This window comes from Erythrolamprus reginae, chromosome 2 (assembly GCF_031021105.1).
Source record: "Erythrolamprus reginae isolate rEryReg1 chromosome 2, rEryReg1.hap1, whole genome shotgun sequence".
NCBI classification, from domain to species: Eukaryota; Metazoa; Chordata; class Lepidosauria; order Squamata; family Dipsadidae; genus Erythrolamprus; species Erythrolamprus reginae.
The window spans coordinates 48,682,497-48,709,286 of NC_091951.1; the positions used below are offsets into that span (position 1 = coordinate 48,682,497).

General features: G+C 43.8%; 1 protein-coding gene across 7 annotated transcripts in view; it reads right to left on the reverse strand.

Moving 5' to 3' along the window:
- CFAP20DC (CFAP20 domain containing) overlaps nt 1-26,790 on the reverse strand; it is a 263,548-nt gene that overhangs the window by 169,897 nt on the left and 66,861 nt on the right. For 3 of the 7 annotated variants that reach the window (XM_070738142.1, XM_070738143.1, XM_070738146.1), the window contains one exon: nt 18,147-18,227. The exons of the other annotated variants lie outside the window; for them this stretch is intronic. In XM_070738142.1, the coding sequence (XP_070594243.1) occupies nt 18,147-18,227 (81 nt within the window). The remainder of the gene's footprint in view (nt 1-18,146; nt 18,228-26,790) is intronic. 7 annotated transcript variants of the gene reach the window in all.

Below are 26,790 nucleotides of genomic sequence, written 5' to 3' on the forward strand. Positions count from 1 at the left end.
CTGTAACTTGTTGCTTATATCCTAAGATTTTTATTAATATTGCTTCTTCATTGCTTATTTGACCCCTATGACAATCATTAAGTGTTGTACCACATGATTCTTGACAAATGTATATTATATTTTATGTACGCTGACAGCATATGCACCAAGACAAATTCCTCGTGTGTCCAATCACACTTGGCCAATAAAAATTCTATAAAAAAAATTTCTGTTCTATTCTAGTTAAGTAGTTATGAGCCGAGGTGGTGCAGTGGGTAGAGTGCGGTACTATAGGCCACTAAAGCTGACTGCTACATCTGCAGGCTCACGGTTGACTCAGCTTTCCATCCTTCCGAGGTGGGTAATATGAAGACCCGGATTGTGGGGGCAATATGCTGGCTCTGTTAAAAAGTGCTATTGCTAACATGTTGTAAGCCGCCCTGAGTCTAAGGAGAAGGGCGGCATAAAAATTGAATAAATAAATAAATAAGGCACGAGGCTGGAAAATGGAAAACTTGTGAATTCAAGTCCATGAACGCCGGCTGGGTGACTTTGGCTTAGTCACTCTCTCTCTTAGTCCAACTCGCCTTACAGGGTTGTTGTGGGAAAAAATGGCAGGAGGAAAATGTGTTGGATATGTTCACTGCCTTGAGTTATTTGTAAAAAAATAATGAAGGTCGGATAAAATGAATAAATGTTTACATTCTGCTATGGTGCATACCTAGTGAGATTCATAAAATACAGGGAAAAAAAACATAATGTAAACAGTTGAAGACATATCTTACAATTAACAGTTATAAGGTGAACAAAGGAGATACAATTTTACAGGAAATACACACCGGTTCTATAGAACTGGTAGCAAACCACTGGTGACATCATAGACCTGGTTCTGTTGGTGCCAGTCCATGGAGGTCGCCACCTTTTTTTAATTTGGTTTTTTATTTTGGCCTTCTGGATCCAGGGAGGTAGAAACGCTTATGTCCTCAGATGGTGTCCTCTTTTGACGCCACAAGAGTTTTTTTATGTCTTCAATCATTTCCAAATATGAGCGCCAACAGTAATCAATCCTATTATTTTTTTAAGAGTTGCTAACCCCACACTCATATATCAGGTGGCCAAAGATCTTCAAGAGCAAAACTTTCAATTAGATACATTGTTTTATTATGCTATTGGTTTTTTCCTTTTCTCAGTAATGAATTGTTGCATCGAACTACTGTATTTCGCATTTTTACTATAAAGGCTAGTCAAAGACCATAATAAAGGAATTTGATTTGATATAAATTAGTTAGCTGCTGAGACAAATGGAGAGCAAATGCAATTCTTGAGGGAATGCACTCCATAATTTGCGAACAATATAAAAGGTCATTCATCAAGGCAATCAAAACAACTTCAATACCGTATCCCAGCTGAAATCTCAAAGGGAATGGATTCACATAATCACACCATTGAGATGCAGCTGAAGCTCCGAGGCTAGTAGGCTCATGTTAACATTTTGGGGGGAATAAAAACCAATTTTATAGTTTCCCCGAATCTTAATAAAAGACTTACTATATCTAGGGAGGACCAGGGATCCTCATTTATTTTGCAATGATACTGTACATGTTCATCTTCGTTAATTTGGCAGACTTTCTGTGTCCACATCCTTTTATCTCCTTTACATGTTCTGAGAACTTCAACAACTTTTTTGCTGTCCACATTGTCTTTATAAAACTTTCTTTCTTTCCTTTCCATATCTATTTTAGACTCCTTTTTCCACGATCATTTCATTCTATGAAAATTTACCTACCACTGCTCTAAATGTATTAAATTACTTGCTTAACTGCAAGATTTATACATGATATATTCATTATAAAGTTTTTTATTGGTTTTTACAGTAATAATAAAACATTCATACAACACATAACAATGTGCTCAATGTTCAAAGTGCCTTGTCCTGTTTGATATAAACAGGGCCAAAGGGAAACTGACGGGTATTCTGTCATTACAACCTATAATAGGGGTGTCAATTCATGACCTACAGCCTATAATAGGGGTGTCAACTCATGACCTACAGCCTGGATGCATGATTTCCTGGCCATGCCCACTCCTGGTTTCACGAAGGGGGGAAAGTCATGATACATCAAGTGATGGTGTGACACTGTGAGTTTGACACCTGTGCCCTATAACAATAGAGTAACATTCCTGTGATGTTTGCATGGTCTGTTTCCTAAACTGACCTTCCTCTTCTGCTTGGTTAGGTAGACGAATAGTAGACAACTGCTGCACGAATCCCAGCGACCGATTAGGTCCCACAGAGTTGGCCTTCTCCGGGTCCCGTCAACTAAACAATGCCGTTTGGCGGGACCCAGGGGAAGAGCCTTCTCTGTGGTGGCCCAGACCCTCTGGAACCAGCTCCCCCCAGAGATTAGAACTGCCCCCACCCTCCTCGCCTTTTGTAAACTCCTTAAAACCCACCTTTGCCGTCAGGCATGGGGGAATTGAAACATCTCCCCCAGGCCTATACAGTTTATGTATGGTATGCTTGTGTGTATGTTTGCTTTTAATAATGGGGTTTTTAGTATTTCTTTTAAATTATTAGTTTTGTTATATATTGTTTATTATTGCTGTGAGCCGCCCCGAGTCTACGGAGATGGGCGGCATACAAATCTAATAAATAAAGAAAGAAAATGAATGAATGAATGAATGAATGAATGAATGAATAAATAAATAAACATATTTTGCAAACTCCGTGTGGCATCAGGAAAATTATCCATCCGGTAAACATCCTTCCAATTGCCCAGACCCTACCCCAAATTAAGAGATTGCAGGGAGTAAAAAAGGAGTTATTTAAGACAGCTGCATTCTACAGTATCAGGTTCATTCACTTGGATTTCTGAGCAGGTATAGGTATTTCTGACATAAAATGCAACATCTGTTTCGCTTCTATTGCTTAATTTATTCCTTGTGAATAAATTATATCCTTCAATTGCTTTAATCAAGGGAGACATGTGACCAGATTTATTAAATCATATTTGTCTCTCTGAACTTGGAGCTCGTGCTAATCTTCTCATGCTCTGAACATTAGTATAATAATGCCAAAACTGTTCCCATATTTTCAATGATTTACTAAGTAAGCCCATTTTACAACATGCACACGTTTCACCTAGATATATTTTATCAGTCGTTGTGATGGTCAGGCCACACCGAACAAGCATTGGATCATCACTGGCTTCAGATAATTACTTAAACTATGACAGGATTTATTCTATCAATTTCATTTAAAATATTTTTCATTTTCTGGTTTTCTTTGAGGGAGTAGAAAGGAAGGATGGAGGGATGGATAAAAACACCTGAGTCTAAGATGCCCTACATAAATCTTCAAACCCCATGATCGCACAGTTGCAGCTGTTTTGCTATTTGCACTGCTATTTATTTCTACAATGGTGCTTAAAAGTTTGTGAACCCTTTTGCATACACACAAGGGAATTTTTGTAGAGAACATACCACAATTTTATGTCATATTTATGCAGAAATAAATATGAAAATGAAAAAGAAATAATACTAACCTGAACATAAAAATGAGTTAAAAAAAATAAGCATTATTGTTTATGGATTAAAAGTAACAGGTAAATTTTAGTAGAGTTGTTACCAACTTAAAAGTTTTGTCAAACTTCTAGACCTCACTCCTGTCAAACTACATTTCATAAGCCAATAGGTCTAATTGGAATACAGTAATACCTCATGATACGAACTTAATTGGTGCAAGGAGGAGGTTCGTAAGACGAAAAGTTCGTAAGATGAAACATTGTTTCCCATAGGAAACAATGTAAAGTCAATTAATCCGTGCAACCAAAAAACCCCCCGCAAAAAAACGGCTTTCCGGCTGTTTTAAAAGGTGACAGCCGGCCTGCTTCCCAGCACCCCCCCGAACCCGGGTTCGGGGTTCGGGGGGTGCTGGCAAGCCCCCCAGGCCGGCTGCGACCTTTTAAAACACCCGCGCCGCTTCGCCGCTGTCTCCTGAAGCCGAACGCGGAAGTTCGGCTTTGCCGTTCAGCTTCAGGAGACAGCTGCGAAGCGGCGCGGGTGTTTTAAAAGGTTGCAGCCGGCCTGAAGGGCTTGCTAGCACCCCCCTGAACCCCGAACCCGGGTTCGGGGGGGTGCTGGCAAGCCCCCCAGGCTGGCTGCGACCTTTTAAAACACCCGTGCCGCTTCACAGCTGTCTCCTGAAGCCGAACGCTAAAGCCGAACTTCCGCGTTCGGCTTCGCGAGACAGCTGCGAAGCGGCGCGGGTGTTTTAAAAGGTCGCAGCCGGCCTGGGGGGCTTCCCAGGAACCTCCCGAACCGAACCCGGGGTTCAGCCAAATTTTGCCTCTTCTTACGAACTTTGTTCGAGTTACGAACCGGCGTTCGGGAGGCTTCTGGGAAGCCCCGCCGCCCGGCTGTTACCTTTTAAAACAGCCGCGCGGCTTCCCAGCTGTCTCCGAACGCAGGTTCGTAACTCGAAAAAAGTTCGTAAGAAGAGGCAAAATTTTGCTGAACCCCGGGTTCGTATCACGAGTTGTTCGTAAGACGAGGGGTTCGTATCTTGAGGTACCACTGTACATTTATTTGCTTATTTCTGAATCACAACTTATTTGTTTTTTCTAGACAGACACTGCTGGAAACGTTTTGTCCTAAATATGTCGACTATTCTGTCTCCTATCTCATAGTGCAGTCAGTTTTCCAAGATAGACCAGACAAGAAAGCCAAAATCATGATTGCTAATACTGCTTTTATGATAAGCTTGTCCAGTCAGCGAAGCAGTGGAAGTGATGTACCGATGCCTGGAGGCTGCTGGGGCCTGGATGGGTGTCAACAGACTCAAACTCAACCCTGATAAGACGGAGTGGCTGTGGGTTTTGCCTTCCGAGGACGATTCTATCTATCCGTCCATCACCCTGGGGGGGGAGAGTCATTGCCCCCCTCAGAGAGAATCCGCAACTTGGGTGTCCTCCTTGATCCACAGCTCACATTAGAGAAACATCTTTCGGCTGTGGCGAGGGGGGCGTTTGCCCAGGTTCGCCTGGTACACCAGTTGCGGCCCTATTTGGACCGGGAGTCACTGCTCACAGTCACTCATGCCCTCATCACCTCGAGGTTCGACTACTGTAACACTCTCTACATGGGGCTACCTTTGAAAAGTGTTCGGAAACTTCAGATCGTGCAGAATGCAGCTGTGAGAGCAATCATGGGCTTTCCCAAAAATGCCCATGTAACACCAACACTCTGCAATCTGCATTGGTTGCCGATCAGTTTCCGGTCACAATTCAAAGTGTTGGTTATGACCTATAAAGCCCTTCATGGCACCGGACCAGATTATCTCAGGGACCGCCTTCTGCTGCACGAATCCCAGCGACCAGTTAGGTCCCACAGAGTTGGCCTTCTCCGGATCTCCGTCAACAAAACAATGTCATTTGGCGGGGGCCAGGGGAAGAGCCTTCTCTGTGGCGGCCCCGGCCCTCTGGAACCAACTCCCCCCCGGAGATTAGAATTGCCTCCACCCTCCTCGCCTTTTGTAAGCTCCTTAAAACCCACCTCTGCCATCAGGCATGGGGGAACTGAGATATTCTTTCCCCCTAGGCCTTTACAATTTATGCATGGTATGTTTGTTTGTATGTATGTTTGGTTTTACAATAAGGGTTTTTTAGTTGTTTTAGTATTGGACTTACATGCTGTTTTTTATTACTGTTCTTAGCCGCCCTGAGTCTACGGAGAGGGGCGGCATACAAATCCAATAAATAAATAAAATAAACAGAATCTTTTCTGAATGAACCTCCCCACTTTCTTTGCCTTTATCAGAAGTAGGAATGGTCTCATCTGAAATGCTTACTTGGGTTACATATCTTTTTTTCCCCAGTAAAAGTCCCCCCCCCTCCACATCAAAATCAAAGATAACATACATCACATATACCAGTGATGGTGAACCTATGTCCCATTTATTTTATTTATTATTTAGATTTGTATGCCGCCCCTCTCCGCGGACTCGGGGCGGCTCACAACAAGGCATAAACAAATCGTAACAAATCCAAATAATTTAAATATTTAAAAAAGTTTAAAAGAGAACCCCAATATACTAACAAACACACACACAAGCATACCATACATAAATTATACATGCCCAGGGGAGATGTTTCAGTTCCCCCCATGTCAGCTCCAGCGTGCATGCACATGCTGGCCAGCTTATTTTTGGCCGTTTTTGCTCTCCCTAGGCTTCAGGAAAACCTCCTGAAGACTGGGGATGCCGAAAAATGGCTCAACCAGAAACTTGTGTGTTCACCCCCAGCCTCCTTTTTGCTGTCAGAGGTCTTCAGGAACTTCTTCTGCTTTGGACAGTTGCAGTCAAGCCTCCCAGATCTTGGCCCATTTCTTCTACAGCCTGCAAGGTGTTCCTGAACGCCTTTGCAGCCGATAGCAGAGCTCCAGATTGATCCAGAGCTCTGTTATCAGCTAGAGAGGCCTTCACCAAAGGCCTTTAGGAAAACCTCTGTAGCTGATAACATAAGATTGATCAGATTGATCCAGAGCTCTGTTTTCAGCTACAGAAGCCTTGCAGGCTGCAGAACAGATGGGCCAAGGTGTGAGAGGCCTGGTTGCAACTATCTGAATATAAGTAGTAGAATCCAGCTCCACTGAAGGTAAGTAATAGGGCAGCTCCACAGCTTCCCACATGACTTCAAACTTCAAAAACAATTGATCTTTGCGTTTCGCAGCCACTGCGGCTTGGACGGCTTTTGCAAGCTGATTTCCATTGCTGTTGGTTGAGGGCCCCAAGTCTCTGGGGTATGCTGACCTCTATGAGATTCCCGACATCATCCCTCTTCTTCAATGCCCCTCCAGGGCAATTCCGACCTGGTTCTGGTTGAACCAGGTCCCCGGATGACAGGGATTCAGGGTTCCCCTGCAGAGTGCGAGGAACTCTGTGTCGCCACAGCACTTGGCCACACCCCTCTTTCCATTATTTGGGTTACATATCTGTATGTTTCTTTTATATGTTGTTTTAGCTGTGTTGATTCCTCTATTCTTCAATATTACTCCTTCTTTCCCTTACAACTTGTTTTCTTCCCCTTAAGATCATACCATTTTTTAAACAAGGGCATGAAAACTGTTTTTGCGTACCAGGGATGCAAAAAATCTTCAACATCTCTTGCTTCAAGTATTCATTTTTATTCATTGGCCTTCTCCCCCTTCTGGAGAGCTAGTACTTCAAGCAATTTGTTGTACCTCCAAGTAATACACCCATAATGAAAAAAATTCCGAGGCAGGTAGATTCCTCAAAGAGTAGTTTTAATGGTTATATCATATTGGCACAAGCTGGTGAAAACTGACTCTAAAAGTTCCCATGGTTTTCACCTAATTAAAAATAAACACCCCCCTTCCCAAACAATCAATCACATGGTGCAATCAAGATGCCATCTAATTGTTAGTCTCCGAGTCTTCGGAGAAGGGCAGCATACAAATCTAATTAACAACAACAACAACAACAACAACAATTGTCTGGTAACTTCACTCCTCTTCTCTCTGTCCATCTGTGGGAATCTTCTTGGTTCACAAGAGAAAGCATTTTGTTTAGACTACAAAATTCCAGCTATCTCTATTCCCCATTCCCTATCCCTCAGCTCCAGTGTGGCAACACTAAAGCCTCAAAATTGCCTTGGCCAAGTCAGCTTCAGGGTTGACAACATTCTTTTTTTTTTGAAGGACCACCACAATTATAGCTTCTGCAAAGGCATCATGAGTTGTTTTCAGACAGGATCACACATATGCCACATAACGGTGATTCATAACTGCAGGTACCTGGCCATCTTTTCTTTTCTTTTTCTTAAGGACATGAATAATGTCCTTTTTTGAGTGCCAATGATTATTTGACATCTCTTGTTTCAAGTATTGAAGTTTTGGCTTTCCTTGGAAACTTTTTGAGCATGTTCAACATTTTGAGGTCAGCTGAAGACTTTGATTCCCCCCCCTTTCCCCCCAAGACCTCGGGTTACCAAATATACATTTTTTTCACTTAAACTAGAAATTTATTGGGGTCTCCCCCTTCCAATTCCCCTTTAAAATGCTACCAGCTGTCCTGTCCTATTAACTCACTCAAGCTTTTTCTATAAAACAGTCCTCTCAAAATACTAGAATTACTATAAAAGTTTGGATTTCATTAGAAACTTTAGAAGCATTTTAACATTCTAGGATTTTACAGTAAACACTATTTACAAAATGCTGTCTCTGTGGACTAGGCTAGTCACACAATAACAATATTCCCTGCAATTTTTTCTGGCCCACAAGATAGTGACTATCAGTGTTAGCTTCTATTTATTTTTACTTTCCCGACAGTGGACAGATTTTTAAATACTGCTCCAGAATTCAGTTGTATATAGTTTTATTTTCTCAAATAAATGTGAAATAGAATCCAATGTTATGTTGTCTAATTCTATCTTTAACTCTTCTTAATCTCCACTCCATATTTCCACTTTCTATTTTAAATTGCTTCTCTCTATACCAATATTTTCTCCCTAATTTCTTTTTGTCACTGCGAAACCCAGTGTAATCATCATCATACTCAGCAGTTTGTCCATACAAAATGTCTTCTTTTCTATCACTGTAAATCCAAGTATATTTATCAGTCTGGTTGCTCTTTTCTGATTCCTCCTTTCCTTTGCTTTCTTATCTTCTTGCTTCAACTTTATCTTTATTGTTGTTACTTTTCTCTAATTCCTCATTATCATCATTGTAATCCCCTGGATTTTTTTCCCCTTTTCTTTATCAATTCCAAATCCCAAAAAGTTTTTCATGTAATCTTGAACACCTTTTAAACGTAAACAAATCTCTTTCAAAATTGCCATCACTTCTTCATAGTTACTTATCTCCATATCCTTTTATTCACCATTTTTGCAACTGATGCAATTGCTAACAAATGTTGTTTCACAACCTTTTCAGTTGTCTTCTTGTTTTTTGGGGGAAAAAAAGAATGTTGCCTGATGCGACACTTAAATTGTTCAAGCTCCCAATCTCTAATATTGAGGTTGAATAAATCCAGAATGCCCTTTTAGTATAACAACAAGTTAGCCATAATTCTATGTTTGCAAATATCAAAGATGTTTTCCTTTTGTTCGCCTTTGAGTATTTCCAAGCACTCAATTTTAAGCTTCTATTGGCAAAAGCACTCACCGGCTTTTGAAGGTGACTCCAATCTTCAATTAAATCCTTCTGTTTGTAGCCACCGCAGTTAGGACTACGAATCGTATCCCAGCCGTCACTGGTTGAGAGCTCTGGTGTTGCCTCCCTGGGGGGTTTGCCACCCCTCCCAGGAAATCTGACAAGTCTCCCTTCTTTACCACCCTTCCAAGGTGATTCAGATCTGGTTCTCAATGAACCAGGTCCCCCAAGCAATGGTGGTATCAGAATTCCCGGTGGAGCACAGGGAACTCTGTGTCACCGTGGTGTTTGGTCATGCCACTATATACAACTGGAAAAAAATCAAAGACTTTGATCCCCCCGCTTTTCCCAAGACCTCGGGTTACCAAATATACATTTTTTCACTTAAACTAGAAATTTATTGGAGTGTCCCCCTTCCAATTCCCCTTTCCAGTGCTAACAGTTGTCCTATCCTATTAACTCACTCAAGCTTTTTCTACAAAACAGTCCTCTCAAAATATTAGAATTACTATAAAAGTTTGGATTTCATTAGTAACTTTAGCAGCATTTTAACATTCCGAGATTGTACAGTAGTCATTATTTACAAAATGCTGTCTCTGTGGACTAGGCTAGTCACACAATAACAATATTCCCTGCAATTTTTTCTGGCCCACAAGATAGTGACTATCAGTGTCAGCTTCTATTTACTTTACTGCTCCAGAATTCAGTCCTATATATTTTCTCAAATAAATGTGAAATAAAATCCAAGGTTATGTTTGGAAGAAAAGCACATTATTATCATTTATTGCATTTTGTTTAGAATTAAAATGTTGTAAAAATTTAATATTGAAATTAGCCAAGAAATTTGAAGTATTTCCAGGATTACATCAGTAATACTTTAGGGTTCCATGAGAGCTAACAGTTTCATATTCAATCTGGGAGAAAAAATAAATATATTTTGAGTCTTTCAAAGTTCTCTTTTGAACAGATTATTCCAATGCCAGTTTCCCCAAGTTTTGCACCTTCAGTTTTATGAAAAGATGATCTGTTTAGCCAAGCTTTAGAAAACTGCGCCAGATGATACAGAACCAAATATGTAATCCGCAAAACAGCTTTTAATTTGTCCAATATGGATAAATGAATATAAACGTGTACAATGTTTAACTAATGAACCTTTTCCAGGAGCAGCTTATTTATAACTAAGATTTAACTATTTATGTTTCTAATTAATTGTGTTGGCTTGTCTTCCTTAATTTATTGGCAGGTGTCCATTCCATTTTGCTCTTGTGTTTATAAGGTGACCTGTTGCCGACGAAAAATCTGTTCATTGACTGTAAGACTGGCATAAAGTTTCACTGAATGTCATAGCTACTCATGCAAGTAAACTAATACACTTTTATAAATGTATTCAAAAGTATACTTAGAATACTGACATATGGAAAGTTTAATTTGGCAGTAAATGTTTTATCCATATAGGCAATTCTCAAAGTATGGCCACAATTGAGCCAAAAATTTCCACTGGTAACCAAGGCATTGTTAAGTGAGTTCCCCCCCATTCTATGATCCATTTTGCATATCACTGCAGTTGTTAAGTGAATCGTGAAGTCATTAAGCAAATCATGTTGTCCCCCCCCCCCATTGACTTTGCTTGTTGGAAGTCTGCTGGAAAGATTACAAATGGTGATCACATAGCATAGCCTAGCCTAGCATTTAGACTCATATACAGCTTCACAGTACTTTACAGCCCTCTCTAAGTGGTTTACAGAGAGTAAGCATATTGCCCCCAACAATCTGGGTCCTCATTTTATCGCCTTGGAAGGATGGAAGGGTGAGTCAACCTTGAGTCTACTGAGATTTGAACTGCCAAACTGCTGGCAACCGGTGATCAGCAGAAGTAGCTTGCAGTACTGCATTCTAACCACTACACCACCGAGGCTCTTTTAATTATGACTTCTTCCTAGTCCAGTGATGGGCAACCTTTTGAGCTTGGTGTGTCAAAATTCGCCAAAAAACTGAGCTTAACTCGGGTGGTGTGTCACCTTGAGAAAAAAACTGGGCGGCATAGAAGTATATATATATATATATATATATATATATATATGTATGTATGTATGTATGTATGTAGGTAGGTAGGTAGGTAGGTAGGTAGGTAGGTAGGTAGGTAGGTAGGTAGGTAGATAGACAGACAGATAAACAAACAAAAAATAAATAAATAAAAATAAAAATAAATAATAAATCCCTTCTTTTTTATTAAAAGAAATTAATAATAAAACAAAACAAAACTCTATTACTATTAAAACTAAAACAACCAGCAAATTCAAAAACATAACTATTAATAAAAACAGGTGAGGGTTGGGGTTTTTTCTCTCTGTTATTATGTTTATGTTTATGCTTATGTTTTAAATCAAGAGTCACTTCTCTCTCTCTTTCTCTCTTTCCTGTCATTCTCTGCCTCAATCATTTTCTCATTTCTTTTTTTTCTCCCCTTTATTCTATCATTTTTCTCTCTCTCTCTTTCTATCTTCTCTCTCTCACTCTTTCTCTCTCTCTCCCTTCCTTCCTTTCCTTCTCTCTTCCTTCCACTTTTTTCTCTTTCTCTCTCTCTCCCTTCCTTTCTTTCTCTTCCTTCCACTTTTTTCTCTTTCTCTCTGTCTCCCTTCCTTTCTCTTCCTTCCACTTTTTTCTCTTTCTCTCTCTCTCCCTTCCTTTGTTTCTCTTCCTTCCACTTTTTTCTCTTTCTCTCTCTCTCCCTTCCTTTGTTTCTCTTCCTTCCACTTTTTTCTCTTTCTCTCTCTCTCCCTTCCTTTGTTTCTCTTCCTTCCAGTTTTTTCTCTTTCTCTCTCTCTCCCTTCCTTTCTTTCTCTTCCTTCCACTTTTTTCTCTTTCTCTCTCTCTCCCTTCCTTTCTTTCTCTTCCTTCCACTTTTTTCTCTTTCTCTCTCTCTCCCTTCCTTTCTTTCTCTTCCTTCCACTTTATATTTATCTCTTCCTTCCTTCCTCTCTTCCTCCCTTTCTCTCTCCCTCTCGTTCACTTTTCTCTCTTCCAGCGGCCCCTGCGAGCCAACCACCGTTCGTGGTGGGCTCCGACGCTTGGCGCCGCGCCAATCAATATTCCCTCTAATTTTTTCCCGGTGTGGGCAGAAAAGTATAGTGTCTGAGCGGCAGTCCCTTTGGGACTGGGCAGCATAAAAGTAATAAATAAATATATAAATAAATAAATAAAAATAAATAAATAAATATTCATGCCTGAGCAGTGCTATGTATTTTGTCAATAGTTAATGAATCTAACAATAGAGGTTCTCAAATTCTGAAACAGATTCCTAAAAAGATAAACCAATTTATGTAACCCACTTTATGAATAAATTAATCCTTTCACTGGCATAAGGACTAGGCAAGGAAATACTTTTAAATTTCATGTTATAATATATGTTAAATAAAACAATTACATAATTGTATAATTTAATTTTCAAATATTTAATTTAAAATATGATATTTATGACTATGTTTTGATGGGATGAATGAACTTGCTTACTTTTGTTGACATCTGAATCAATGTCTGATAATTGCAAAAAAACCTTGAGTCAGAGAAGTAGAAATGCCACAAACGTTTATCAGCACTGTCAATGAATTGATTATTAGGATTGGGTAAGAAGCTTTTTGAAAATACCTAAAAATGTTTCCATGCTAAAAAGCCAAAAATGTAAAAAATGATTTGAAATAGTAAATTTCACTATTAAAAAGTCACTCAAAAGATTATGGAATTACCAGTATGCTAGTGGGGATATATGAAACAAACATTTTCAACAGAAGCAATGCACAGTAACATTTGTTATCATAATTTAAATGATTTAGTTGGCAGCTCATACACTTCTTGCCGTTACTTAAAAAAAGAAGCTGAAAATTGGTTTGTAAGCATAGCAATGCTCACAATTCCAAATTTGATTATCATGTCTGAAACAAATATTTTTTAAAATTCCTACATACCACTTCCAAACCAATGTTGAACTTCTTACTTTATAGAGAAGAAAACAATTTCTAGCTTTGTTTTCCAAAACCCATAAACATTGAAAGAATTGCTATCTCCTCTTATAAATTCTGTGCAGTATTAGGAGAACTCGAGATCCGCCACCCACCTTACAGAGAGATACTGGTGCTCCGCCCCACTCCTCCTCCTCCCCCGGGATTTCCTCTTTCCCGCTCCAGACTTTCCCTTATTCCCCCTGCAAACAACACGGGGGGAACTAGGCATCTCACCTCCCGCTTGTTCCTGGCTGTGCTTGTCCACCGGCTGTTCTCTCCGGCACCTGGGCCAGGCGGCTCAGGGGACGGCGTGGTGCTTTCCCCTGGCCCCAGCCCAGCCTGACCTTCACGCCAAGCGGTTTCTCAGCTGCTGGCGAGACTGTTCCCTCGGCATGGGTGGAGTGGGGAGGAGGAGAATGACTGGCTGCCCGGCACTTTGAAAATGCCGCCGCCGCCCCCCTCAGCAGGGGGGAGGGAGGAGGCCACCCCCCCAGGAAAGAGTTGCAAAAAAGCAGCGAATTTGAAAAGCATGCTGCTTTCTCGGAAAGCCGGCTTTCCTGGCCAGCACAGGGCTTTCCCGCCGCCGCCGCCCCCCCCGAAAACACAACGGAAGATGACAGGCAGGGCAAAGCGGGGTGGAGATACGGGAGGCTCAAGAAGGCAGCCCCGCGCTTTTCTTTCGGCGGAAGAGGAGGAGATCGGGCGGGCGGGGGCAGCGCCTTCTACTGCCAGCGCCTCCCCCCCTGCGGGCTGGCAGGGGGATGGGGAGTGCGCGCCCATGGAAAAGGCTGCGCGGGGGGGTATTTTGGGGCGGGCGCTTCTTCCCTGGCCGGACAGGCATGCTTGTGCTGCCAAAGGCAGCGTGTGGGCGAGCCTGCACTCTGCAGGCTTGCCCATACAGAAGGAGGAAGGAGGCAGCTTGGGAGGCGGCCGCGTGTCACCGAAAATGGCTAGGCGTGTCAGTGGTGACACGCGTGTCATAGGTTCGCCATCACTGTCCTAGTCCATTGAAACATTATGCCCAAATTTTGATAATGTGACCATGGGGATGCTGCAACCATCATAAATGTGAAAGCCGAACGTATGTCACTTTTTTCATTACTATTATAATGAAATGGTCAAATGGTCACTGAACTAATGGTTGTAAGCCTCGTGTTTCTGTCATACTGTCATCATCATCATCATCATCATCATCATCATTATTAATTAGATTTGTATGCCGCCCCTCTCCGGAGACTCGGAGTGGCTCACAACAATAAAACAGTACAAATCCAATAGTTAAGGCATGTTAAAACCCTTGATATAAAACACAATCGTACTACTCATACAGACCATACATAAAGCGGGAATGGCCCAGGGGAATCAATTTCCCCATACCTGATGGCAGAGGTGGGTTTTAAGAAGTTTGAAAAAGGCAAGGAGGGTGGGGGCAATCTTAATCTCCGGGGGGAGTTGATTCTAGAAGGTCAGGGCCGCCACAGAGAAAACTCTTCCACTGGGTCCCGCCAGACGACAGTTTCATCAACGGGACCTGGAGAAGGCCAACTCTGTGGGACCTAACCGGTCGCTGGGATTTGTGTGGCAGAAGGCGGTCTCGGAGATATTCTGGTCCAATGCCATGTAGGGCTTTATAGGTCATAACCAACACTTTGAATTTTGACCGGAAACTGATCGGCAACCAATGCAGACTGTGGAGTGTTGGTGAAACATGTGCATAACTAGGGAAGCCCATGATTGCTCTTGCAGCTGCATTCTACACGATCTGAAGTTTCCAAACACTCTTCAAAGGTAGCCATAGTCATATCTCAGTAATGAAGCAAAAGGTGATTCTTAAAATCCCATATAAAAATAAACCTGTAGATCTTTTAAGTGCCACAAAATTCTCTGAGGAATTCAGACAAGACTTGCAGCCAAAAGGCAAGGAGGGCACTGCTATATCTCTTTGGGGCAGAGACTCATTACTCTCTTGTCCTGGGGGGGGGGATACCTTCTGTATGTCTTTACCCTCCATGGTCTAACTATAACTTCTTCCTAGTCCACCGAAACTATTGCAAGCCAGAACGGACAATTTCCCTCCTGCTTTGTTTAAATCAGAAATCAAGTGGCTTAGTTAGTTTAAATCAGAAATCAAGTGGCGAGAAAAAAAATCACTCCATACATGCAGTACACCCACATGCTCATTACCACTTAGTCAAAAAGAAGTTTATAAAGAGCATCTACAGCCTCCAGCCAGGATTGTGAGAAATGTTTGGCTGGAAAATTGGTGTGGTGGTGATAGTGGAGGATGGGGAGAAATAAATGAGTGAAAGGATGAGACAGAATATTCTTTCCCTGTTCACTGGACAAGTCGGTAGTCTCCGACTTACAATGGTACTGGAAAAAAGCGAAATCCTTTTTCACGCTTACAAATGTGGTAGCATCCCCAAACTTCAGATGCTTGGCAACTGGTTCCTATTTATGAGAGTTGCAATGTCCTGGGGTCATGTGATAGCTTTTTGAGACCTTCTGATAAAGTCAATTGGAAACCAGATTCATTTAACAGTTGTGTCACTAAGTTAACAACTTGATTCACTTATCGCAGGGGTCCCCAACCACCGGGCCGCGGACCAGTACCGGGCCGCGGGGCATGTTGCACCGGTCCGTGGAGTCAGCAGCTGCCGGCCCTCATGCCGCCACCCCCTCCCTCCAGCGCTTTGCCTTCCGCCGGGCAAGAGGCCTTGGGAGGCAGGTTCTGCCGGCCACAGGACGATGGACGGGACAGAGGGGCGGGAAGGACCAAGAGGCTCAAGCCTCTTTTGGCTTCTGCTGCGGGGCGCTTTCGCGTTTTTGGCTGGGGGGAGGCAGGAGGGCCAGCCTGACCCCCTCTCTCCAGCGCTTAGCCTCCCGCTGGGCAAGAGGGCTTGGGAGGCAGGTTCTGCCGGCCACAGGGCAATGGCGGGAAAGAGGGGCGGGGAGGACCAGCACCCCCATGCTTAATCCCGCCCCCAACCACACCCCTTTCCGGCCCCACTGGGCCATAGAAAAATTGTCTTGCTGAAACTGGTCCCTGGTGGAAAAAACGTTGGGGACCACTGACTTATCGTGTGTGGCAAGGAAGATCGTAAAATGGGGCAAAACTCATTTAACAAATGTCTCGCTTACCAACAGAAGTTTTGGGCTTAATTGTTGTCCTTAAGTCAAGGATTACCCATATTTTTTCCGGTGCGTCCCTACAATCCCACTGTTCTGATTTCTATGGTCTTCATGAAGTTTTCTTTAGGCAGGAACCTCAGGGATGCTCTTAGTGATTCTGGGGCTGTGAACAAGTAAAATCTTCAAACTGAAGAGGATGCATGAACAAATGTTAAAAGGAAAGAAAGGCCAGGCCTCCGACAACTTCTGCAATTTGTGGCTCTAGCGGCAAGGCATTTCATGTGGCTTGGAAATAACATTTAGAAATAAAGGAAGAAGAGTCTCCACCCAGATCTCCCTAGCAGTGCCTACTTATAACTATTTATTTATTATTTATTAATTTGACTTGTATGCCGTCCCTCTCAACACATCAATAAAAAACAGTATACAATAGCACATCTAAATCCAATTGATATAAATAACTAATTTAAAATCATTCTAAAATCAGCTAAAACATTAAAAACCATTCATTCAGATTCAAATCACAAACATATCACAGATTCATTGGCCAGGGGCTAGAGGCCAGTGACCCCAAGCCTGGTGGCATAAAAAGGTTTTCAGATTCTTGCGAAAGGCAAGGAGGGTGGGGGCAGTGTGAATCTCCAGGGAAAGCTGATTCCAGAGGGCCAGGCCCCCCACAGAGAAGGTTCTTCCCCTAGGTCCTGTCTATTTGACGGACTTGGAGAAGGTGGACTGTGTGGGACCTAACTGGACGCTGGGATTCATGCGGCAGAAGGCGGTGCAATAAGTAGTCTGGTTAAAGTAATTTATATGGTTTTGCTTGTACAGTGATACCTCGTCTTACAAACGCCTTGTCATACAAACTTTTTGAGATACAAACCTGGGGTTTAAGATTTTTTTGCCTCTTCTTACAAACTATTTTCACCTTACAAACCCACTGCCGCCGCTAGGATGCCCCGCCTCCGGACTTCCATTGCCAGCGAAGCACCTGTTTTTGCGCTTCTGGGATTCCGCTGAGGCGCCCCTACATGGGAAACCCCACCTCTGGAGTTCCGCTGCCAGCGAAGCGCTCTTTTTTGCGATGCTGGGATTCCCCTGCAGCATCACAAAAACACAGAAGTCCGGAGGTGGAGTTTTCCATGAAGGGGAGCCTCAGGAGAATCCCAGCAGCGCAAAAATGGGCGCTTCGGCTGGCAAAAGGGATGAATTTTGGGCTTGCACGCATTAATCGCTTTTCCATTGATTCCTATGGGAAACATTGTTTCGTCTTACAAACTTTTCACCTTAAGAACCTCGGCCCGGAACCAATTAAGTTTGTAAGACAAGGTATCACTGTATGTTGTCACAAAGCATTGACAATTGACAGTGAACAAGAACCAGTGAACTCATCCTTTCACTTCCCTCTCCAGGCACCAAGACCATACAAATTCACACCCAAACTGAGTAAACAAGACGAGCAGATAAAACAGCCACCGTAAACATAAATTAATAAGCAATTCGATTGCTAAGTTAAAATCAATTTAAAAAAAGAAAAATAACAGATTAATTGCAAGATGGTATAGAGCAGCAGTCCCTAACTTTTCTAGTTTGGTAGATCAGTGGAAGTGGGGGGGGGGGGGGAGAGGAAGTGATCCGGCATGCCACATAGAACATCGGTGCAAGCTACTTCTGCTAATCACTGGCTGTTGCAGGTTGACTCAGCCTTCCATCCTTCCAAAGTTGGTAAAACAAGGACCCAGATTGTTGGGGGTAATATGCTTACTCTCTGTAAACCACTTAGAGAAGGCCGTAAATCACTGTGAAGCGGTATATAAGTCAAAATGCTATTGCTTGCAACGTTTTCACAATAGCAGCTTTGTGTGCACTCACCTACCACTTCTACAGCCCAGTTCCAAACAGGCTGTAAACCAGTACCGGGCCACAGACTGGGGGTTGGAGGGTTGGGGACCCCTAATATAGAGAAAAGAATAGAAATGGTATCAACAAGTTGTGCCTTCTTGCTCAGCAAACGGTTTGGGAGAAACTTCAGTTTTCAGCAGCTTCTTAAGAGATCTTCTTAAAATGGCAAAACACACCTCTGAGTGAAGCTGTCCCAAAAAGTGGATGCCGTGACCCAAAAGCAGTGCTGCCAAATCTTAATCTTCCTTACCCCTCCAAAGTAGTTACTACCAGAAATATATTTCAAAAGAAGTAAAATCAAATGGGTCCTTTCTTATTGGACTATAAGTTAATATGAATGCCAACCGTTAGTCACCCAGCCCTCTGCCCCTCCATCTACATTGGGCATGAATTGTCGCTGGTTGATCTGGGACAATTATTCCTCTGGCAGCTGTGTAGAACATCTCCAAAGTCAATTAAAACATTTTGCAGTTTAATATTCAGTAGCTTCTTTGATATTCAAAAACAAACACATACTTAATTGAGTGTAGAAGTTGAATTTTCTATTTGTTTGACATGAAAATTCTAGAAACTGAGTGGGTTTGGGTCATGGGCTATTTTTCTAAGCATGTAATTACAATTTTCACCCTTTCCAAGCAGCAATTACTTTGTATAATTACATATCCAAGTTGAGTTCACAGATTTGCAAAAATCATTTGCTGTGATTATTTTTCCAAGCCCTACTTTTTGCAAATTTTCATGTTCCAACCTGATATACTAACATCCTGACAAACCATCTTGATTGCAGCTTTGTTTTCACAACAGTTTGACACTAAAACGACAGAGTAGAGAACAGAAAAAAGCAAACGGCACCAATGAGTTTCTAATAATTTCAAAGTTACTCTCAATTATGGTTTGCTTCCTTACTTTGTGAACATTTTTTGCCAGTTAATAAGGACAAGGGAAGGTAGAGTATTTATAGAAGCTAACGTTAGAAAGGCATTTCACAACCTAAAACCATCTCTATCTATTGGACCTGATGGACTATGTGCATATTTCTTAAAACAGCTTTCCACAACCTTGGCTGAACCTCTAAGCATATTTTTTAAAAAATCCTTCAGGACTAGCTCTGTACCCAAACTATGGTCACTAGCCACAATCATCCCTATCTTCAAAAATGAAGATCTAAGTAATGTTGAAAATTACAGATCAATCACTTTGGGTTGTATCACCTGCAAAAACATGCAATTAATCATAAACCAATCCATTATACTCTACTTAGAAACTAATAACCTACTCTCCAACAAATAATTTGGTTTTAGGAAAAAAATATCCTGTAATCTGCAACTTTTATACTGCAAAAACATATACACCACTCAACCTGATCAGATAAAACAATAGATGCAATCTACATAGACTTTTGTAAAAGACCCGTTGTACCTACCTGAACGGTCTTCTCGATGCACTGGAAGGAGAGTCCAACATGGGTAATTAACCAATCCTATTGGTAGAGACTGAGTAAAAAATTAACATAATAAATAGGCACCGCCCCCAGCAGTCTCCCATGAGCTCAGTTTTAAAAACGAATAACCACTGAAAGAGGATAACCAAATTTTATTGAACAAATCAACACGTCTTAAACCAACCCAACCTCCGGAGTCCCTAAACTACAACTACCGGGTGGGTTTGGACTCTCCTTCCAGTGCATCGAGAAGACCGTTCAGGTAGGTACAACGGGTCTTCTCCACTGCATCTGGAAGGAGAGTCCAACATGGGATATACCAAAGATCTTAAAGCCCATGGGAGGGAGAAGGTCTAATTAGGGACTTAGGAGAAACACAAACTTTCTGAAGGACCCGTCTGCCAAAGGCCGCTTCCGCAGAAGCAAAGGAGTCCAACTTATAATGCTTAATAAATGTAGTAGGAGCTGCCCAGGTTGCAGCTCTACAGATGTCCTCTATTGAAGCTTGCGTAGACCAGGCCGCCGACGTAGCCGCACTCCTGGTTGAGTGGGCCAGTATCCCTTCTGGAAGGTTATGACCTCCAGCCTTGTAGGCCTCAGAGATACAGTCCTTAATCCACCTACTAATGGATTTTGCCGATAGTCCAAGTCCCAGTCTAGCTTCAGAAAAAGAGATAAACAGAGTTTCAGATTTCCTGAACGGTTCTGTCCTCCTAATGTAAATCTTTAGAGCCCTCCTAACATCAATCTTATGCCACAACAACTCAGATGGATGGTTTCCATGTGTACAGAAATCAGGGAGGATTAGCTCTTGTTTCCTATGAAAGGCCGAGTTCACCTTCGGCACAAAGGAAGGGTCCAATCTAAGCACTACTCTGTCAGGGTAAAAGTGACAGAGATCTGCCCTCACGGATAACGCTGACAGCTCTGACACCCTGCGAGCGGATGTAATAGCTACGAGGAATGCCGTTTTCAAGGAAAGCAACCTAATTGGAATAGTCCTCAGCGGCTCAAAACGAGGTTTAGTCAAAGCCTGAAGTACCAGCGTAAGATCCCAGGATGGAAATCTCCTGACTGGAGGGAAATGTTTGTTCGTAGCTCCCTTAATAAAGTCTCTAATCCAAGAGTGTTGAGCTAATGAACGAGACTCTGATGTCTGGATCATGGTAGAAAGGGCAGCTACCTGTTGTTTCAAGGTATTAGGGGCCAGACCCTGCTCTACCCCTGCCTGTAAAAACCCCAAAACATTAAGTACAGAAGCCTCCCTAGGATCGAGAGAATGTTTGGTGCAAAATCTACAAAAGGCTGCCCAAGTTGCCTGATATATTCGTGAGGTCGATGGACGCCTGGCGGCCTGCATGGTATCTATGACCTTCTCCGATAAGTCAAATTGTTTTAGTCTATGCCTTTCAAGTGCCAACCTGTCAAGTGTAGCCATTGGGGATCCGGATGTTGAAGGTTCCCCTCGCTGAGAGAGATGATCTGGTCCGGAATTCTCCACGGAGGTGACACTGAGAGTGCCACCAAGTCGGCAAACCAAGGTCGGCGTGGCCAGTAAGGGGCTATCAAGATTACTTCCGCCCTCTCATGGAGGATCTTTTCCACCACCCTTGGAACCAGATTCACAGGTGGAAATGCATACAGAAGACCTGGGGGCCATGGAGACAATAGGGCATTCGTCCCCTCTGCCCTCGGGTCTGGAAACCGTGTGTAGAACCTCTGGAGTTGAGTGTTCTGACTGGTGGCAAACAGGTCCACCAAAGGAATTCCAAACCTCTGGGTCAACTGATTGAAGAGTTCTGGGGTGAGCCTCCACTCTGACGGATCCAGGGTAGCCCTGCTGAGCCAATCCGCCTTGGTGTTGCTGATCCCCGCAATGTGTTCCGCGGTGAGCGATGCCAGGTGAATCTCGGCCCAGTTGAAAAGCCGTGTAGTCTCCTCCATAAGACGCTGCGACTTCGTGCCCCCTTGGTGGTTCAGGTGGGCCCGGGTGTACAGGCACATGGAGGTAGGCCTCTTTCAGGTCTATTGAGGTTAGTAGATCTCGAGACCCGATCGAAGGGAGTATGGTCTGTAAAGAGTGCATGTGGAACCTCCTGTACTTTATAAAGACATTGAGCTGCTTCAAATTTAGTATCATCCGGTATCCTCCTGACGTTTTGGGCACGAGGAAAATTCTGGAACAAAATCCCTTTCCCTCTTCCTGTGGAGGTACCCGCTCGATGGCTTGAATCTCCAATAAGTGTGCCACTTCCTTGTGGATTTATTGTCGTTTCTGAGGATCCCGGATTATCGGGCAATGTACAAACCGGTAAGGGGGTCGTCCTATGAATTCTAGCCGTAGTCCTTTTGATACGGTGGCTAACACCCACTTGTCTGAGGAAGTGATCTGCCATGAGAGACTGAAGTGTTGCAGTTTCCCTCCTAGTGGCAGATTTCCGGGCGAGTCATTTGGAACGACGAAAACCCCTCTGACTATTTCCCCGAAAGGGCTGTCTGGACTGTTGATAGTCCCTCGGTCTATCCTGGAAAGATCCACGGTCGCTCCGAAAGGATTGTTGTGGATATTGACCCTGGCTGAAGGTTCTCTGTGCTTGTCCTGAGGCAGTGGACGAATCCCAGCGAGGATTCTGGCGTCTTGTGTAAGGAGTAAATTTCCGGTCCTGGCGCCTGTTGGATCTAGGCAGGACCTTCTTCTTGTCCTTGTCCTCTATGAGGACTTTATCCAGGATCTCCCCGAAAAGCATCGAACCCTGCAGTGGGGCTGAGGCTAGGCACCATTTAGATTTCAAATCTGCTGGCCAATTCCGTAGCCACAGCAGTCGTCGAGAGGAGAGTGTGGTAGCCATGCTTCTGCTGGCGAACTTAGCCACGTGGAGGGTAGCGTCGGCAGAAAATTCGGCTGCAGCCAGTAATTTACTCAGATCCTGGTGCAATCTACCCTCCTCCGGTCCGATCCGGGACTGCATTTCCTGGAGCCACATTATTGAGGCCCTATTGAAGAATGAGGCCATAGCTGCCGCTCTGAACCCCCAGCTAGACATCTGGTGGGTCTTGCGCAACAGGGTTTCCGCCTTCCTGTCTTCAGGTTTTAGGCTCTCCCCCGTCTCGGAGGGCACCAGGGCGCTGGAAACCAGTGTCACTACTGGCTGATCGATGGGGGGAAACTCCAAAAGTTTTTCCACTTCCTCATCGAACGTATAAAATTTTCTCTCCAGGTTCGATGGGCCCTGGGCTGCTGCGGGGTATTGCCACGGTTTCTTGACTCCCTCAACGAAAATGTGTGAAGCTGGAATATGTTCCATCTCGGGTTGGGGTTCCCTAAGCAGAGAGGCTGAAGTCTTACCGGCATCTTCTTCTGTTGTCTTAGCTGTTCCCTGGAGGTTCATCACCTGCTTCGCCTTGAATAGCAAGGTCCTAAACAATGCTGGTTTGAACAGACCTGCTACTGGCTGCTGCTCCGGTGTGTTCTCATCCTCCGAAAACTCGTACTCCTTGTCACTGTCCTTGCCGAAGGCCGGTTCTTCTGATAGGGACCCCAGCCCCGAGGGGGGCGGTGCTGTCCAAAGGTTCCTTGTCTGAGGTGGTGCAGCCCAATGTGCATACTGGCTAGTCCCGGCGGTCATCCCCTGGGAGTAGACATTAGCCATGAATTCCTGCATATCAGGGGGCATGTGTTGCCAGGTTCCCTGCTGTGACCGCAGCCCGGCTGCCGTGGGGGTGAAGGTGGCTGAAGGGGCTTGCGAACCTCTTCGTGCAGGCCCCGCTGACTCAGGTCTTGTCCAAGATAAAGTTGGTGATGGCGCAACTTGAGGCAGTGGGACAAACTGTCTATCTGGTGACCAATCACCCTCTTGGAATGTCCCCGTGTGCCCATAGGCTGATTGTGGGGTCATGGGATCAGGAGTGGGTACCTGCCTCTGAGTCAGGGGCACCACCGAAGGAGAAGGCTGTAATGCTGCCTCTAATTTCTTTTCTAGCGCTTTAATGCACTTTTCTGCCTCCTTGAGTGAGGCTGCTGAGGCTGGAGACTGAGAGGCTTTGGGCTTCTCCTTAGTCTTTCCCTTTTCCTTTTCCTTAGGGGTCGCTGGTGACCCAGCCTTTTCTGCGGCTTGCTTATCCATTGTACTCATGATCAAGCAATGCTCAGCAATTTGTGCTCCCCTCGAGTGCCTCGTCACTGCTGTGCAAAATGGCGACTGGCCACCTCGTCGCACTGCGATTGCGCCTTGGAGCCCGAAGCTCCTTTCGCGCCTCTCAGCTGCCGGAAGCCCTTCCGGTCGGCACCCATCCAGGTCTCTCGGGGGGTACCCAAGATGGCGGCGCCCTGCGTTTTCGCGGGCTTTTCGAGCCCTTCCAAACGCATGCTGCCCGAAAACGGCTCTCCGCCGGTCTTTCTGCGGCCTCGAGCTCCCCGTGGCCGTCCCGACTCTTGCCTCCTCCGAGGCTCCGCGGTGATCCTGGCGGCGGCGCTGTTAGCGCTCTAGCCGCTCCACAGCTGATCGGGACTTCGCTTTCCCTTGCGGAGTCCTCCGGGGTGCCTCCTTCCTCGGGCCTCCCAGTGGGGGGGGGCGGACCCCCCCACCTTCGACCCGCAGCCCTCGTTTGACCACGGAGGCCAGTGACTCCGGGCTGAGGTGCTCCTCTTGGGGGCAGATCCCTCGGAGGGAAACAGCCCCTAAGGAGATCGGTGGGGGTGTTGTCCTCGGAGGACAGAGACCCCTTCATCCAACGCTGTTCCAATCTGGAAAGGAGACAAAAACAACACATTAAACATGGTAAAAAAGCAAAACACAGTATGACTCTACTCTGGGACTGAGTTTTTAAAACTGAGCTCATGGGAGACTGCTGGGGGCGGTGCCTATTTATTATGTTAATTTTTTACTCAGTCTCTACCAATAGGATTGGTTAATTACCCATGTTGGACTCTCCTTCCAGATGCAGTGGAGAATCTTTTATTCAGTAGTTGTTCTGCCGGCGTGTCCCAACCGCCCGTAATTACAGGGTAATTAGCCCAGAAAGACACACACCACACGATAGAAAGAAAACCAAAAGTCTTTATCAACAGAAAAGCAGAAAACCTCCCTTTTTCAATGTCAAAGGGATTTTCTGGTACACGCAAGGCACAGGTTAAATGCAATACAATTTCTCTCTCAGTAACTGGGAAATTGAGTCCAAATTCCAAAGTCCAGAAAGTACACACACAGTCTTGAACAAGGAAACAGCAAAACCACGATCTTGACGAACTATGAATCAGATAAACTTCCACAAGGCTAAACCAGCACGCTGTTCTTTTTATCTGTAGCACTAACTACAGCAGCCCCAACCAACCATGGGTGGCCTCACTTATCTCCTGTAATAATCCTTCAGTTGTTCTTGCTTTTCCGCTGGATTAGGCGAACAATACTTCTAATCTAGCATTTCTGCCACTTGGTACCCAAAAACCCGCAGGGTGCTGATGGTCCTTGGGAAATTGTCCAGAAGCTATTTCTTACTCAAGATGCAATAAACAGTAATTAAAACTAGTTAATTAGTGTTAACAGTTAAATAATAAACAGTTAATGAACACTAGTAGACAGACCAATCTGCCATTAATATGTTCAGTCCCTTTGGGAAAATATCTAAATTGGGGGCTCCTGTCACACCTGATGTAGTAAATAAACAATAAACAATAAAATAAGTATCTTCGGAGTCTTCGGAGAGGGGCGGCATACAAATCTAATAAATTATTATTATTATTATTATAATTATTATAATTATAATTATTATTTCTTTCTAATCATGTATTTATTTATTGGTTATTTGCCATCTGTCTTGCTGTGGGGCTACTCTCGGCACCAGGTTACAATAATAAAAGCAGAGAAATGAAAAGAACTGCAAACGAAACAGTACCAAAAGTAATGGAACAATGGAATAAACAATAAAAAAGGAAACATGTTATAGCAATGTGAGAATAAAAGATGGGTGAACAGGGAAGCAGGGAGGATTTGCTATTAGTCTAGTAATGTTTCTTCTATGTTTCTAATAACTACCTCCAATGTATCAACTTAATTTTAATGGATGATCTTGAATTTCAATACCATGAAGAACAAACTGTTCTTTATAGTCACATATTTTTGTAATATGTGTATATATCCGTACTCTATCATGTTTACTCTAGTTACAAAAAGCTGTAGTTTTTCCTCCCGGGGAAGCTGCTTTAATTGGTTTTGTCTCTTTCTTACAACATCCGTCAAGCCTGCATGCAGAACCATACATCTACTCTAAGTGTGGTTTTCACATTGATTTGATATAATGTTACTATATGTTTTTCCCCACAATACCCTTCCTAATTGTTCATAACAAGGCATTATGGAATAGTATAACAAGGCATAACACTGTGTGGTGGCGCAGTGGTTAGAATGCAGTACTGCGGGCTGCTTCTACTTACTGTCAACAGTTTGGCAGTTTGATCCTGACTGGCTCAAAGTTGACTCAGCCTCCCATCCTTCCAAGATGGGTAAAATGAGGACCCAGACTCTTGGGGGTATGTATGTATGTATGTATGTATGTGTGTGTGTGTGTGTGTGTGTGTGTGTTTGTTTGTTTGTTTGTTTATTTATTTATTGGATTTGTATGCTGCTCCTCTCCGTAGACTCGGGGCGGCTAACAACAGTAACAAAAAACAGCATGTAAATCCAATACTAAAACAACTAAAAACCCTTATTGTAAAACCAAACATCCATACATACAAACATACCATACATGAATTGCAAAGGCCTAGGGGGAAAGAATATCTCAGTTCCCCCATGCCTGACGGCAGAGGTGGGTTTTAAGGAACTTACGAAAGGCAAGGAGGGGGGTGGCAATTCTAATCTCCGGGGGGAGTTGGTTCCAGAGGGCCGGGGCCACCACAGAGAAGGCTTTTCCCCTGGACCCCGCCAAATGACATTGTTTTGTTGATGGGACCCGGAGAAGGCCCACTCTGTGGGACCTAACCGGTCGCTGGGATTCGTGCGGCAGAAGGCGGTCTTGTAGATACCCTGGTCTGGTGACATGAAGGGCTTTATAGGTGATGACCAACACTTTGAATTGTGACTGGAAACTGATCGGCAACCAATGCAGACTGCGGTTGGTGAAACATGGGCATACTTAGGGTAGGTAGCCCATGATTGCTCTCGCAGCTGCATTCTG